General features: G+C 34.6%; 1 protein-coding gene and 1 long non-coding RNA gene across 2 annotated transcripts; one reads left to right on the forward strand and one right to left on the reverse strand.

Annotated features, from left to right (window-relative positions):
• Window positions 1-9,294: 9,294 nt before the first annotated feature.
• LOC113774393 lies at window positions 9,295-10,141 on the forward strand. Its single transcript, XM_027318935.1, has 2 exons — window positions 9,295-9,468; window positions 9,596-10,141. The coding sequence occupies exons 1-2, from the start codon at window positions 9,295-9,297 to the stop codon at window positions 10,139-10,141; spliced, it is 720 nt and encodes a 239-aa protein (XP_027174736.1).
• A 3,196-nt stretch (window positions 10,142-13,337) lies between these two features.
• On the reverse strand, window positions 13,338-16,969 carry LOC113775900. The gene is made up of 2 exons (XR_003468948.1): window positions 16,553-16,969; window positions 13,338-13,631 (listed from the first exon to the last, which is right to left on the reverse strand). It is a non-coding gene; the product is annotated as an uncharacterized LOC113775900 (long non-coding RNA).
• Window positions 16,970-17,862: the final 893 nt, after the last annotated feature.

Below are 17,862 nucleotides of genomic sequence, written 5' to 3' on the forward strand. Positions count from 1 at the left end.
TACCTGGTAAGACATGATCAACATGCAAATTAAATAAGATGAGTTTTTTAAATTTATATAAAGTTCTTGTTATATATACGAATGGCTTATATATTACGTAATCTATTACTTGTTTAACAAACAAGTAATAGAAAATGGATACTTGAATATCCAAGGTCTATTTTTTTCTTGAATTTCTTTTTTTTTTCTTTTTTTTTCCTTTTAGAAAACCAGAACTAAACGTAGTATGTTCTATTTAACGTACAAAAGTGCACAACACTAGCAAACTTGTAACCTGTGTACCAAATGTCGACGGGTCTGTTTAGAATGTAAGCCTTACAGTTGAGATGATCTGGTCCAGAATAAATAAACCCATTTTGTTTGGCTATCCAAAAGTGCTACGCTTTGATTGGGGCGAACATAAAATGTTGCAATCATGTACCAATTATGTCATCATGTTTGGATTGTTAGTTTTCACAAAAAAAAAAAAATTTATTCGAAAATATATCTCTTAAAAATAGTAATCCAAGCAATAGAGACGAGTTCTAACAACAAAAGCCCAAGTCTTCCATGTCAAAATAGAACCATTATCAAATAACAATTTCATCTCGTAATATCCGACACTTTCTTCTTCTTGGGCAATATATATATATATATAAATATCAAAGTTGCCAACCTTTCGTTGGTATTGAATTCAGAATTCTCATATATTAATTCATGACGGAGGATGATAGCTCAACCCTGTAATGATCCCACATCGGCTAGAGAGGAAGTCCTGGGCTGCTTTAATAACCTGTTGTGGTGTCCCCCACGTAGCCGAGACCTTTCGGTGAGGCATTAACCTGTTGTGTTGTCCAGCACCAGCAGGAACAAAACCCACGGCCCAATGGGGGCGGCTAACTGTGGGACAATATTGGCTGGAGGTGTTAGAAACCCTCATTCCCAAATTGATCATTTGCTTCATAGCAGCAGCTTCAACAGCAGCAGTAGTCACCATCTATCACTGCATAACCGCAGGTCACATAAGAGCCCTACTACGCTTAGGCCCCAGCTATCGCACCACATTTGTCCTCAGGCACCACCACTACCAACCGAAAATGCCCCAAAGCAGTATGGAGAATTCCTTGGCGGAGCTCATCCCATCCCACAAGTATCAGAAGGGCTCCGGTTTGGTCTCTGAAAGCTTAATAATGGCATGTTATCAGTGCACTGATCTTGAAAGCTTTAAAAATGTAAACCTTAAAATGAAACAATGGAGCATCTTTTTCTTAATTGGTTGAGAATGTTGCTATCTTTGCTAATTAGATGTGGTGTCTGGTAATTGAAAGGAATTGGTACGTCGGTGGAACTGAACATGGTGTTTTTGGTTTGGATAAAAAACCTATGGAACCCTTAAACTATTGTTGTTGTCTACTTTTGACTCCTCATTTAAATTTTATTTTCGATTGGCCCTTAAATAATTAAATCTATACACTTTAAGGACTTCCAGTGACTTTAGACATAAATTTGGCTGGATTTAAAGGGCATTTTTATCCATTCATAACTGAAGCATTGAGACTAGCATCGAAAACCCTAAAAAAAGGTAACCCTTCAATTTCTTAAGCACATCATTAGATTTTTCTTCATAAATCTTCTGAAAATCAAGTTTTACCCATAAGAATAAAGTTTTGTACCATGCCTCACATGTGGTGTTTTTTTCAATCATTTAAAAGCTTCACTGTCAAAATCTTTTGGGTAAAACTTGATATTCAGAGGATTTGTAAAGAAAAATCTAATGATGTGTTTAAGAAATTGAAGGGTTACCTTTTTGAGGGTTTTTTAAGTTGATTCCGAAACTTCAATTACAAATGGACAAATATGCCTTTCAAATCAAACCAAATTTATGCCTAAAGTCACCGAAAATCCTTAAAGTGTGCAATTTTAATTGTTCAATGACCAATCGGAAACAAAATTTAGATTAAAGGCCAAAAGTAAATAACGGCAATAGTTTAAGGGCTCCCTAGTTTTTTTACTCTTTTGGTTTCATTGGACTCAATGTGCATCACTTGATATAGTTGGGAAGAGATCTTTTAGGAAATTTTTGTGGGATTTGGGTTGTATAGAATAGAACCATGTCTGGTATTTATGGCATCAATGAATACCTTGTCTAGTATTCATTGATATAGTTTAAGGACTCCTTAGGTTTCTTACTCTTTTGGTTTCATTGGACTCAATGTGCATCACTTGATATAGTTGGGAAGAGATCTTTGGGGAAATTTTTGTGGGATTTGGGTTGTACAGAACAGAACCATGTCTGGTATTCATTGGATCTTATTTGGGAGCAGTTTTGCTCCTTGAAATTGTGTTTAATTGATTTGCTTTCTAGGTATTTCTTTTCATGCTTATATACTAAGCTAATCTTTTCTAATTGTTAACCGTTCTCATCAAAATTAGGAGTTGTCAGTCGAATAATTAGTCCGTTTTGGGGCCTAAATGATGGTTTGCCATGGTTATATCTTAGATGATAGTTGATAATATGATTATCTTGGATTTAGCTTTTATACAATTGTTCAAAGCTTCCATTTTGGGACAGAGGATAAGGTTGATGATGAAGATGAAACGGAAGTAGGCCTATGCATTGAATTCAAAATCGGTAAATCGGAAGCCTGAAATCGAAAATTTTCAAAATTTGGACATGTATTTTCCCGACCGCTTTCGAATTCGAAATGGCCAATTCCGATTTCGAATTCGATTCCGAATTCACCTATTTTACCTTTTTTTTCTTGTTTTAATGACTTCTCACAAGTCTGCCACTTCATACGAGAATACAAAACCAGCAATGGGGGAACCCCATTTGGTGCCACCAGCCCACCACCAGGCATTTGTTCCTACGGATCCCATCTTTCTTCCATCCAGAAAGGCAAATCAGCAGGTCATGAAACATAAATAAGGAGAAGGCTCGCAGCTTCTTGGATTGAAATGACAATGTTCAGAAAGCTCAGTGCTTGCGAGTGTTCCAAGTTGTGGCCGTCAATACGGTCATCATCCGAGTTTAAGCAGAAGCAGGGTCAAAATAGAAACTCTTTAATCTCTATAACTTTGAGGGTGCATTTTTAAATTAACCTCTCCAGTTTGTGGGTTTAATCACAATTTGCATCTTTTACGAACTGAAGAACAGATGCCAATTTCCATACATTCCTATATGTGGAAACTCCCCCAACTCTCCTACTCAGAAGCTGTTTGATGAAATGCCTAAGAAAAATAAACTAGAAACATAGATGAAGGCTAAGTAAAATCACCTGCGTACCTCAATTTGTCCTTGAAGATGAAGCCTGATGATGGCTAGCTGATGATGGCTTGAAGATGAAGACTGTTGGGCTTGAAGACTGCTTGAAGATGAAGGTGAAATCGAGAGTAAGAGAGAGTGAAGATGAAAGCCCTAGAAGTAGGAAAGCTGAAGGCAGAATAGTTGAGCCCCTTCTCAAGTCTTTACTCTTGACTGAAGACTGACTGAGTCTGGAGGTGGAAGCAGAGGATAGGAAGGTCCGAAGGTGAGACACTGAGACTTGAGAGATGAATTGAGGAAGAGGCGGACGGAAGAACAGATTAGGTTTTGCAATTTGCACTTTTGCTTTTTTGTCTTTTTGGAGGTTGTTTTGTGATTTTTGTTAATTGTTAGATGTATCAGTGATTCAGTATTAATGTATTATTGTTATTAACTTATTATGTTATATAATATAAATTATATATTACATATAATATATTGTTAAAAATATTATATTATATATATAAATATTATAAAACGAAATCGAAATTATATTTCCGAATTCGATTACCGATTTCAAATTGGAATTCGAAATCGGAAATTCCGATTTCAAAAATTATATTTTCAAATTCGACCCGATTTCGACCAATTTAAAATCGGAATTACCGAATTCCATTCCGAATTACCGAATTCGAAATTCCGAATTCAATTCGAAATCGGTCGTTAAATCGGAATTTTTTGACTTTGCACACCCCTAAACGGAAGATTAAGATTGGAAGATGGAAGGGAAGATGATGTTTGAAATAATGATGGTGGTGATTATGCTATTAATGAGAATCAATTTCAAACAATGCTCTAGCATGAGCAATGTTTGTCGACTATGAAATTATACAAGGCCATTATCAAAATTGAAGTTTGATAGGAAATTATTCGAACTTAATTTAATGTTAGAATGGCCATTTACTGAAGAATGGTAGCAATGTATAATTATGCTTTCTTTCCCATTTTCTTTGTGCTTAAATTACTTTATTTGCATATTCATCTACTGGAACTTTCTTGTAAGACATTTGTTCTCAAAAAAATCTGTAGAACTTTCTTGTAAGATGCAACGCTCGAACATTTATAATAGTTACAAATTATGACTTTCCTCCCCCTTCGTATAACAAAGTAGTCTCTTGGTTTTCTAAACTTTAAAATTTTTAACTTAAAAAAATGTATTAGGATTTTAACTTGATAAATATTGGCTACTTTTAAGTCAGAATATATAATTAGTTTTTTACTAACATAATTTAAGTAAGAAAAAAAGGAAGCAACCATAATATATCGATTTCTTTTTCTTTTTTTGCAAAAAAGGAACTATTTGGTGTTTTGCTTTAAAGCTTTGGTAACAATTAGCTAAATCAAAGAAAAAATAAATTATTAAAGGCACTCATTGGTTTTTTTTTCCTTTAAAACTTTAGTAACAATTAGCTAAATGTAAGAAAAAAGAAAGTATTATGTAGCGAAAAAGCAAAAAAGAAAATTTTTATATAAACAAAAGTTACATGGAAACAATTCTAACTCGTAATGAATTCTTCTCTCATTCAAACAAAGAATTTAGAATTTCAAATGAATTCTGTATCAATTTTATGCATTTCCGAAACAAAAAAATTGCAATTATAATTCATAGCATTCAAATTCTATAAAATTTCAATTCTAATTTAATTCCAATTCTATGGAACCAAACGCAACCTTAGAGTCTCACTTGAAGAATTGGAGTACAAAAATTTTTTTATTCTTTTATTTATTTATTTTGTGGAGCTTTAACTTCCTATACATCACACACCCATTTTCCTTAAAAAAATAAAAAGATATTTAAGAATTTTATTTAAGATGATTTTTTGGGCTTTTCAAAATTAAAATAAGAAAAATTTTAAAAAAAGGACCTATAATGAGACTTGATCAAGGCGAAGAATTTGGATGCACAAGTCTAGGAGGAGGGCTTCTAAAAATTTGAAGTCGATATTGGATATTGAATTTAAGTATACTTAGTCACCTAAAAAAGTAATTTTTTGATGCCAAAATACAAAATTAAAACCCTTTAACTAGATAGCTCCAGATCTTTTGAAATCAAAGAAACGAATTCTGGAGCTACATTTGTGACGGGAAAAGGTCGAGGTTTTTCCCTTAAGCACCTCCCTACACCTAGCAAAACTAGTTGTGAGTTTAATTTTATTCTTTTAATTTTAAGGCCAAAATTGAGTTAATTTAAACTAAGCATAATTAATATCTGAACACATAAAACATGCGCAACACATAAATGGGAATCAAAATGCGATAATTAATTCCAAGATTTCCATTGGAAAAACCAAGGAATAGCGCACTCTTAGCCCACTCGATCACATGCAACAAAATAAAAAGTAATTAAAATTAAAAGGAAAAGGAAAAAGAGAATTACAAAACTCAAATGCCCCTATGTCCCATATAGGTTACATCACTTCTAATAAGAGAAAATAAAGTAAATTGCAACTCGACAAATTGGATCTTTTTCAAAAAAAAAAAAACCTTGACAAATTGAAGCATTAATTAATTGAAACATTAATTGAAACTGCCAAAAATATGTTCTGGAGTCAAATTACAAGCTATCTCCTATTCTGCTTCTTCTTCTGGTGAACTGTGCAGAGTTTTGTCCTTAATCGGCAAGTATTGAACTCATATGCAATTGGGTCACACTCACATCTCACGCCAAAGATAAACAAGGCCCCATTCATGGATAAACAAATAACAATCATGCCGACTTCACCAAGGTCTTCTTCTTCGGCAATAGCACTGGAGGTAACATTGCCATGACATGGCAGTGAGAGCAAGTCGAGATGGGCTAGGCGACGGCGTAAAGCTTGAGGGAATGATTTTGATGCATCCCTTTTTCGGTAAACTTCCTCCCTTTTTCGGTAAACTTTGGGAGCTTATTTGTCCAAACTTTAAGGGATGGGATGATCCAAGGCTCAATCTGATGGCTCATCCGGGTTCCTTCTCCAGCCTTGTTTGAAGCAAGATTCTGATTTGCATATCCAAGAAAGATATGCGGCGGTGGTGGTGGGCCTGGTGGCAGATGATAGTGGCAACCAGAAATTATTTTGGATGGCTCTAACAACAATCGAGCTTTTAGAGTTGTTATGTCACTGCTTCTTGAGTTTTTTTTTTCCCTTCAATTTTTCTTCTTATCTTATGGCCCCAACAGTGAAGTACACGAACTACCCCTGCTTAGTTGCTCAATTAGAAATTTGATCAAAATTACATGGTAGCGCCGCCACGACATTCCTTAATTGGAACCGCTAAATAAGTATAGGGATTAAATTGACCAAAAAATTACATAGGAACCACATTGACATTAAAAAGAAGTTTAGGGACGAAATTGGCCATTTAATCTATTGCTACAGCAACAAATGGGTAGCTTTGGATGGATTTTGGGCTTGTTAAAACGGAGCTGGATGTTGTAAAAGTCGTTTCAAAAAAATGGGTGGGCCAAAAACACCCCATGTTGTGATTGCAAAAAATGTCCAGTCCGAAATATGGCCAAACTTGCTGTCGAGAAGAACTTAGGTTAAAATATAGGGAAAAATTAGGAAATGAAAAGAGATCTATAAATGAGGATACAAATCATTGCGGGAAATAAATTAATGAGAATCAAACATAAACAGAAAGCGATTGCCTTTTAAATACAGAAATCAAGGGAATTAATGTGCTAATGAGAATCTTCTATTAACATTTAAAACAATTCAATATGGGACATTTTAAATAGAAATGATATGAAATCACAATAAGTGGAATTTTGGGATGTCAATCAAAGATACATTAATAACTCTTCATCTTTTAAAGGATTTTCCTGACAATTGTATCTCATTTGCTATTTAAATGCACTCAATCACATTAATTCCACTATCTGTGTTTAGTCACTTTAACATACATAGAAAAAAAAAAAAGGAAAACACCAAATTGATCACCTAATGCCTCTCTTAACGAGTCATTCCGTTAAGAAAAAATAATATCGGGTTTATTTTTCTTATTAAAGAAAAATAAATGGGATATGCAAATGGATGCAATGTGTCAAATACACCATTCATATAATAAAATCTCTAATTTAATGAAATATAATCAGGTTTATATGCATGGAGAGATTCTTTGTTTGTTTTTTAGCAAAAATCTTTGGCGTCTTAATTGTTTCATTGATAACCAGACAGACACCTTTGAATCTGGTCGACTGTGAATATACCATCCCATGTATATGGATTCCACTTCGCATGCAAATTAATTTTTACCCTCCAATTCTCGTTTTTCCATATATATCTGAAAGTCTAACATGTATAAATTCCCAAGTTCTTTTATGCATATGCAGATAAAAGTAGCACACTTTAAGATTCAGAATCTTTGAAAGGAGATAAGAACAAAGAAGATGGCAGCCATTTTCAAGATCCTTTACTTGCCTCTCTTTCTTGGTCTATTGAGCGCAGGTACAATTTCCAAATGCATCACTATATCAACTGCGGTAGATTTCGAAAAGAATCATAGAAACTGTACATATACATATATATATATATATATATATATATATATATATACGCGTGTGCATGCTGTGTCGAGCAGGTGCGCATTTAATTTTGAAAAAAAAACAGAAATTAGATATGTGTATTGATAAATTTTCATTAAAATCTATACTTGAAAACATCTTTTTTTTTTCAAGTAGGAGATAAAATAGTAGTGTTATCAACTTCAAAACTTTTGGCTGGTCCGCTTTAGGCATACAATGCATGTATTTACATGTTTTTTGATGCATGCATTTCATCATTAGTTTAATAATAATATGTATGTGTATAATGTGTATTTCTTTGGAATTAATAAATAATATATGTTATGTTGTTAATTGGTAGTAGTAATTCATTTTAACTTGCAGGCACTGCAAATGCTCAAGGATGCTCTCTATCAAGTCTGATCATATTGCAGGCTCCAACAGGAGCAAAGGTACAATCCAAGCCGGAGTTCAAACTCACCATCTTTAACGATTGCACTTGCACTCAGACCCAGGTCAAGCTATCCTGCTCCGGCTTTCAAAGCTTTGAAAAGATTAATCCCGCCGTCTTGTCTCAAAATGGCGACGGGTCTTGCCTTGTTAACGGTGGCCAACCGATCTATTATGGTGTTACACACGGCAATTTCAGTTTCAATTATGCAGCCGATAATCAATACCCCTTTAAACCTATTAGCAGTCAAATATCTTGCTCTTAGATTGTTCTTGAAGTGGAATCCATGATTGAATTGTGCCTGGTTAATTCCAATTTTCATTTAATGTTACCTGGTAGGACATGATCAACATGCAAATTAAATAAGATGAGTTTTTGAAATTTATATAAAGTTCTTGTTATATTTATGAATGGCTTATATATTACGTAATCTGTTACTTGTTTAACAAACAAGTAATAGAAAATGGATACTTGAATAACTAAGGTCTGTTATGAAATAATGATAAGATGTGGATGTCCGTTGATATTCTCTAGATGTGGCTGTCCGTTGATATTCTCTAGATGTGGCTGTCCGTTGATATTCTCAAGGAGGATTACAAGATGAAGATGTCCGTTTGTATTCTCAAGATGATAGTCACATGTTTTCTCCCTAGATTCATGTATTTGTATTTAATAGGGTTCATGTAACTTTGATCTTGGATCACCTATATATAGGGGTGTATCCTACTTCCTTTGTAACCTTGTAACATTGAAACCTGGAAGTACTTTGATCAGTAAATATAATAATATTCTATCTCTCAATCTACTATTTCAATCCCTACTTTAGGAGTTTATTTTATTAGTTTCACAACACGTTATCAGCACGAGTCTCTACCTTGAACTAAGGAAAAGCACGATACGCTGTCAAGGTTCTGCCCGAATAACTTTTGACTACTTATCACGGTAAAATTCTTTCCTACGAATCTATTACATATTCTTATGGCTAATCTCACAAAACAAGAGTTCATACCTCTTGATATTTCTGGAAAAAATTATTTATCGTGGGTTTTGGATGTTGAAATTCATCTTGAGGCAATGGGTCTTGGTAATACTGTTGTTGATGAGAATGATGCCTCAAACCAAGACCGTGCCAAGGCCATGATTTTCCTTCGTCGTCATTTAGATGAAGGATTAAAAATAGAGTATCTTACTGTCAAAGATCCTCTTGTCCTTTTGGCGAGATTTGAAAGAAAGATTCGACCACCTGAAGTTGGTTGTTCTTCCAAAAGCCCGATATGATTGGCTCCACTTACGACTACAAGATTTCAAATCTGTCAACGAATATAATTCAGCCATGTTCAGAATTACTTCTCAATTATCATTGTGTGGTGAAAAGGTCACTGATGAAAATATGTTAGAGAAAACATTCTCTACTTTTCATGTCTCTAATATGCTCCTGCAGCAGCAATATAGAGAGAGAGGATTTAAAAAATATTCTGAACTTATTGCATGTCTTCTGTTGGCTGAACAAAATAATGAATTACTGTTGAAAAATCATGAGTCCCGACCAACTGGTGCAAGTCCATTCCCTGAAGCGAATGGGACTCAATTTCAAAATTCTGGTCGAGGTCGTGGACGTGGCCGTAGAGGTGGCCGTGGAAGAAGTCGTGGACGTGGCCGTGGCCGTGGACGTGATCGTAGTAGATTTGTGCCTCGTGAAGATTATAGCCGTGGCAAGCAACAAAATATTTCCCAAAAAGGAGAAAATAACTACGATCCGAAAGAAGGAGAAAAGAAAGTTTATGAAGAAAAATGCTACCGATGTGGTATGGAAGGTCACTGGTCCCGTACCTGTCGTACGGCTGAACATCTTGTTGACCTCTATCAAGCATCATTGAAAAAGAAGGACAAAGATGTCGAGACAAATTTTATCGATCAATAGGATGCTTATGATGATGATGATGCTGACATGACACACCTGGATATTGCTGATTTCTTTGAGCATCCTGAAGATGCAAAATGATTATATATTTAATATTTGTCTAGATGTTTGATATGTTGTTAGTTTTGCAAGGATTGTCTATTACTTTGGTATGTTGTTTGATATGTTGTTAGTTTTATCATTTTACTTTGCATATGTCTATTCTCGCATCTTTTATTCATGTTTATTTTTGTTAATTTTCTTCCTGAAGAAGAATTGGATGCCAAACATTTGGGACTATATAATGGTGATGATAACATTTGTCTCATTAATAGTGCTTTTATGCACACTATATTGGAAAATAAAAGATATTTTTTGGAGATGGGAAAGACAAATGTTGATACCATCAATGATAGTGCAAAATTAATTGAGTGCTCCGGAAGAGCCACTCTATTTCTCCCTGAAGGAACTAAAATTGTCATAAATAATACACTACTCTCTCCCAAGTCTCAAAGGAAATTTATCCGTCGAGATGGATATCAAATTAAGACACTGAATGAGATAATAATAAAAATCAAGTTAGATGAAGGTTGATTATATCATATTAATCATTCGAGTGCGTAATGGTTATCGATATAGTTATCTTCATTCTCATTTGATTTATAATCATCACCTGTAGTAAACCAGAAGTTTACTGATCCCAATGGATATATGATTTGGCAAAAGTGAGAATATTTGAATGTCGACAAATATTTATACATACCCCCCTTTATATTATACATGGCTCCAAAAGAAATTTATGTCGGATATGCATCACCTTTTACGATTAAATATCGTAAAATATTTATGAATAATCTATTGATGAGTGATCTATTCCGACATTAGGGGGAGGAAAAGATCAACCAAAAGGAAATCATAAAATTGGATTTCCTCGATCCTCATACAAAACAATGTGAACTAGAAGTTTAAGAAATTCTTCAAATGAAGAAAGTTATATTATCGACCCAGAAGAGTCATTAAATCAACTATTCCTGCAGGAAATACTCTTGTTAAAATTGATGTCCCTGAAGGACATGCACAAGTGCTACAAATAAAGGCCGGCCTACCTATATAAGGTATAAATTGATTTCAAATATCTCCGGAGATTAAATAAATGTCATGACAAAATTTAACCTCCTGAAGAGGTCGCTCCTGAAGAGCCAGCTCCCGAAGAGCCAACTCCTGAAGAGAATGAAATTATAGAAAAGTTAATTGGAGCCTAATGAAATGTAGCACTTGATATTATAGAAGTTGATGAGGATCATGAATCTAGATCAGTTGATGAATGTCGGCATAGAAATGATTGACCAAAATGAAAAGGCCAATACAATCTGAATTAGATTCACTGGCTAAAAGAAATGTTTTTGGACCTGTAGTCCAAACGCCTGAATGTGTCAAGCCAGTTGGATATAAATGAATTTTTGTGAGAAAAAGGAATGAAAAGAATGAAATAGTGAGATATAAAACAAGACTTGTAGCCCAAGGCTTTTCACAAAGGTCTGGATTTGATTATGATGAAACGTATTCACCTGTAATGGATACGATCACATTTAGATATCTTGTGAGTATTGCAGTGCATGAAAAACTTGATATGCGTCTGATGGACGTTGTCACTGCTTATTTGTATAAGAATCTTGACAATAATATTTACATGAGAATTCCTGAAGGATTCAATATGCCTGAAGCATGTAAATCAAATCCTAGAGATATGTATCCTATTAGAATACAAAAGTCTTTGTATGGGCTCAAGCAATCTGGACGTATGTGGCATAACCGTCTCAATGAATGCTTAACTAAAGAAGGTTATACCAATGACCCAATATGTCCATGTGTTTTTATCAAGAAAAATGGGTCAAATTTTGTGATTATTGCGATATATGTTGATGATCTCAATTTGATTGGAACTCCTGAAGAGATCCAAAAGGCTGTCGAATATTTGAGATCAAAGAGTTTGGAAAGACAAAATTCTGCCTTGGTTTACAAATTGAGCATTTAGAGAGTAAAATTTTTATCCACCAACCTACTTATACCCAGAAGGTATTAAAGCGATTTCGTCTGGATAAAGCACATACATTAAGTACCCCAATGGTCATCAGATTATTGAATCCTAATAAGGATCCCCTTAGGCCACAAGAGGAACATGAAGAGATACTTGGTCCTGAAATACCATATCTCAGTGCATTTGGTGCGCTTATTATCTTGCTAATTGTACAAGACCAGATATATCATTTGCTGTGAATTTATTAGCAAGATTTAATTCCTCGCCTACAAGACGACGTTGGAATGAAGAATGGTGAGATTGATGTGCCACAAATCCAATCGGATAATAATTTGACAGATTTGTTTACCAAGGCTTTGCTGACTGCTACGTTTGGGAAACTGGTGAAGAATATTGGTATGCATCGGCCAAAAGATCTCATATAATGTTTGCATCAGGGGGAGAATTTATTACACAAGAATAGTGTACTCTTTTTCCTTCACTAGGGTTTTTATCCCACTGGTTTTTTCCCTAGTAAGGTTTTAACGAGGCATATTCTTTGTGTCATGGACATCCAAGGGGGAGTGTTATGAAATAATGATAAGATGTGGATGTCCGTTGATATTCTCTAGATGTGGATGTCCGTTGATATTCTCTAGATGTGGCTGTCCGTTGATATTCTCAAGGAGGATTACAAGATGAAGATGTCCGTTTGTATTCTCAAGATGATAGTCACATGTTTTCTCCCTAGATTCATGTATTTGTATTTAATAGGGTTCATGTAACTTTGATCTTGAATCACCTATATATAGGGGTGTATCCTACTTCCTTTGTAACCTTGTAACATTGAAACCTGGAAGTACTTTGATCAGTAAATATAATAATATTCTATCTCTCACTCTACTATTTCAATCCCTACTTTAGGAGTTTATTTTATTAGTTTCACAACAAGGTCTCTTTTTTCCTTGAATTTCTTTTTTTTTCTTTTTTTTTCCTCTTGGAAAACCAGAACTAAACGTAGTATGTTCTATTTAGAATGTAAGCCTTACAGTTGCGATGATCTGGTCCAGAATAAATAAACCCATTTTGTTGGGCTATCCGAAAGTGCTACGCTTTGATTGGGGCGAACATAAAATGTTGCAATCATGTACCAATTATGTCATCATGTTTGGATTGTTAGTTATCACAAAAAAAAAAAAATTTATTCGAAAATATATCTCTTAAAAATAGTAATCCAAGCAATAGAGACGAGTCCTAACAACAAAAGCCCAAGTCTTCCATGTCAAAATAGAACCATTATCAAATAACAATTTCATCTAGTAATATCCGACACTTTCTTCTTCTTGGGCAATATATATATATCAAAGTTGCCAACCTTTCGTTGGTATTGAATTCAGAATTCTCATATATTAATTCGGCGAGGAAGTCCTAGGCTGCTTTAATAACCTGTTGTGGTGTCCCCACGTAGCCGAGGCCTTTCGCTGAGGCATTAACCTGTTGTGTTATCCAGCACCGTCAGGAAATGAGAGTCCAATATTTGCACGCAAAGGACAAAACTCTACACAATTCACGTAACTTCTAAGCCTTGTATGTACTGGTACTCTTTGCTTTAAACCTTGTAGAATTACCAAAAGCAACCCCTAATGAACCTTTCTTGTAAATCTCTATAATTTCTAGAAGCTGAGATTCAGATTTGAATACCAGCATCATTTCCTATAATTTCACCACAAAATTACTTATCTACCATGCAACACTCAAAAATTAGTAACAAGCCCATAGACAAATCCCAAAGTACAACATCCTTGTATATGAGTCATCTAATTGCCTGCAAAGGTACCAAACTCTGCACAAAACCAGCAAATTTCTAAGCACAATTTAGTATATTCTGGTTACCCTTTGCCTAAAGCCTTGTATAATCGTGAAAATACAACCTCCGAGTGAATCTTCCTGCAAAAGGCTTTCTTGTAAGTCTTGGGATTTCTAGAACCTAAGTTTTAGTTACTAATTGGCCTATTTTCTTTTCTCTGGAACGGTACTTATCCACCATAATATACATTAACAATATTGAAGATTTTTAATAAAACCAAAACAGATTCCAAGTCACCCGCCTAGATTAATTAAAATCCAACCAAATCTCAATATCCAAGAAGACATGCATATAATATTTTCGGCCCCCGCCATCCATTTGAATACTCAAATAAAACTCCCGCAAAAGGACCGAACTCTATGCTTTCTTTTAAATCTCAGGAATTTCTAGAATCCGACTATCAAATCCCCCATTCCATTTTACTTTCTTTGTTTATTTCACCCCAGGCCTACTTATTTACCATAAAATCATTGACAATGCCCAAAATTTGTAAAAGAAAAACCCACAAATATATCCCAAGTAATTCACCTAAAATTAGATAGAATCCAAAAAGATGCAATACGTCATTGTATACAAGTCCTCTAATGCCGGCAAAGGAACCAAGCTCTGCGCAGCACCAGCAAACTTCTAAACAAACTTAGTATTAAATGCTTAATCATTGCATTAAGCCCTGTAGTGTGGTTAAAAAAAAAAAAAACCACCTCCAAATGAACCGCTTACTTGCAATTATTCTTGGGATTTTTTAAACCTAAGTTTCTATTTTAAATGCCTTTGTTCTTTTCCCCATTTGTTTGACCAGAACACAGCTCATTTATCACAAAATCAATTGGTAATATTCCAAATATATTCAACAACCCACAATTAAACTCTAAGTAACCCACCTATACTAATTAGAATCACAACAACATGCAGATACTCTGTTGCTTCTTTCACCATTTGAATATCCAATACCCTAAAGTCCAACATCCTTACCTGTGAATCCTAAAGTGCAACATCCTTACCTATGAATCCTATATTTGCATGCAAAAGGGCAAAACTCTACAAATCTACCTAAGTTCTTACTAACCTAGTATATTCTGAGCATTCTTTGCCAGAAACCTTGTGGAATGGTCAAAAATATCCTCCACTTGAATCTAAGCGCAATATGCTTTCTTGCAAATGTCTGTAATTTCTAAAACCTGAGTTTCAATTCTAATTAAAATTTATTTCTTCTCCATTTATTTGACCACAATGCCACAAAATTGTAACAAACTCACAGATATATTCCAAGTAACTCATCTAGACAAGACAAAATCCATAAAAATCTCAGAAATCCAAAATGATGCTCTACTTAGTTCCTCATATCATATTCAACTTAAACACTAAAGTGCAACATGCTCGCCTAAGAGGTACAAAGGCCTGTCCAGTTGACCAGTGAAGTCCTTCCAAGAATCAGAACACACAAGAGCAAACTCTTTAGACCCAAACAATATAAAAAATGAAAGCCTTTGTCTGTATCCATGGCACCCTCATTTTTAGAGAAGTCAATTGCGCACCTATCTCCTCTTTTCTAGAAATTAAAATCCAGTATTTTTAGGCTCTCACTACCCCAAGAATCACCTACTTCATTTCAAAAGTTCATTTGTCCCTGACAACAATCTACAGCCATTTCTAAATCAAAACTAAAACTTTCTACTGTGAGCCATTATTCTCTCTATCGGGTTTCAATCTCTACTGATGAGCAGCATAGTTCAAAAAATATAAACTGACCCAAGTACTGATTGTGCAGTTAGCTTTCATGTTTCAGTCTCAATATGTCTATAAAATCATTAAAAGTATAGCCAAAGATTTTAATGTAGGCAATAAAGAAATTATTCACTAAAGAATTTTGGCTGCAGATAGCGTACTTGAAAGACTTAAAAGACTCCATATGGTACCATCTATCCCTTTTTGGCTTACAAAAAAAGAACCCATTCCCTATATAATAGAAAGGTATATGAGTAGATGAAATAAGCCATATAGGGCAAACGGCACGTCATTTAAACCATAAGGTGTCTTGAGTTAAGCAACTATACTATATGAGGCCAAAATATTTAGTAAATAATTACATGAAGCCTACTTTAAATGCTTTGATTAATACTTGTATTGATTTTAATCATTTTGACACTGAACTATGAAACAAAGTGCACACTCAGTCCATGCGATCAATTTATATTTTCAAACTATGCCACATAACATTAAAGGCCAAAACCCAACGAAGGCAATAAAAACTCACACTAGACAATTTGAAATCTGATTGGGAATTAGCTGTAGATTGTTGATAAAGACTAATGAACATACTAGAATTAAGCGGATGATGTCTACCGTAGTGAGGGCCCAAAAAATTTCTGGATTTCAATTTCCAGAAAAAAAAGGAGATAGGCATGCTATTGGCTCCTCCAGGACTTAAGAGAGTGCAATGGATAGTAACAAAATGAAGGGTTTTCAATAGAGCCAAAATTTAAATTACAAGAATCAAGAATGCAAATTTGAGATTGATGATGTTTTAATCTTAGGAGTTCATTCTTACGCGCTTAGAGGATTGGAGGGACTTCATAGATCAACTAACAGCCTTTGTATGCAGCTTTGTGAATTCTTGGCCCACTGATATGGAGATGAGACATAAATGGGAGAATGGGATATCACCTAAATAGTGGGAGCTTTACCTAAGACATGAAACCAAATGACAGGCCATGAAATGAGTAATTGGTCCATGAAAAAATTTGAAGAAAATTGAAGAGGAAAATCGGACTAGAAGACAAGTCGTGATGGATAGAAAGGCCCATCCCTCTGGGCTGTCAGGAAGCTGAAAGTTCTTCCCCAAGATATGACTTGCAGACGCTATGTCAAAGAAGGTACAACAATGTCCAATAGTCCAAATGAACAGCATAGAAAATCGCTAAGTCATATCAAAGCATTAGTTATATCATGATACTTTTTTTCCCTCCAATGTATCTTTTGAATGTGAGTTGTAAAGAAATTCTAAGAAATAAGAACTCTTATAAAGAGGACAGATCATGCAGGTATTTTGAAAGTTGAAATTGAAGAACTTACCAGTAATAACTGTTTATCCTATTTACCAGTAAATGAATAATAAATCAACTATGTCCATTTTAAGAGATCCAGAAGTTTCTTTTGTTCTGTTTAAATGATTTCAGCATAACCAGAGAGATATATGGATATCCAGAAAAATGGGTAAAACACATTCTAAACCTACAAGAAGAGTTCAAAAATCATGTCCTCCAAGGATTATATCTTTCTATTTCAGTTTCCAACATGTATTTATTGACCATGGACAATCGAATATGAGAAGGAAAAGCAGGACAAAAAACAAAGCCATAAGAAGCCCTACTCCTACCTTGAAGTAGAAGACAACCATGCATATAGAACTATACTATGAAATTACACTTTTCAGAAACAGGGCATACCCAGATTAACTCCTATTTATGTATGAAGAACAAATGGGCAGCAGATGAACGGAAATCAAGGTATAATTGTCAAGAAAGCAAGGATTCCAAAAATTATAAAGAAAAGCAAAGGACACAAGTTTCGCAACATAATTCCATGTAAGGAAAAAGTGGGAGAAAATGTTGGAATCAGCAATAAAGCCAGAATCTGTGTGACCATCTGAAAGGAAATCTGGAGGGAAAAGAGCGGCCTACTCATTTAAGATAGGCAGTAAGATTTTCATTCAAGAGTTCCTAAGTGATAAAAGATATAAGAGACAAATGAGTAGAGACACTGTTGACTGGCAAACATACACTGTTAAACCAACAATTCTAATAAACAAAAAGAAAATAGAAATGACCCAGACCTCCAAATGAAGGCAGATGGTGTACA

This window comes from Coffea eugenioides, chromosome 6 (genome assembly GCF_003713205.1).
Source record: "Coffea eugenioides isolate CCC68of chromosome 6, Ceug_1.0, whole genome shotgun sequence".
NCBI lineage: Eukaryota > Viridiplantae > Streptophyta > Magnoliopsida > Gentianales > Rubiaceae > Coffea > Coffea eugenioides.

Coding starts and splice junctions, on each gene's coding strand:
- LOC113774393 (XM_027318935.1), top strand. CDS start 9,295: ATGGGTCTTGGTAATACTGTTGTTGATGAGAATGATGCCTCAAACCAA. Junction 9,469..9,595: donor GAAAGATTCGACCACCTGAA/GTTGGTTGTTCT, acceptor TGTGGTGAAAAG/GTCACTGATGAAAATATGTT.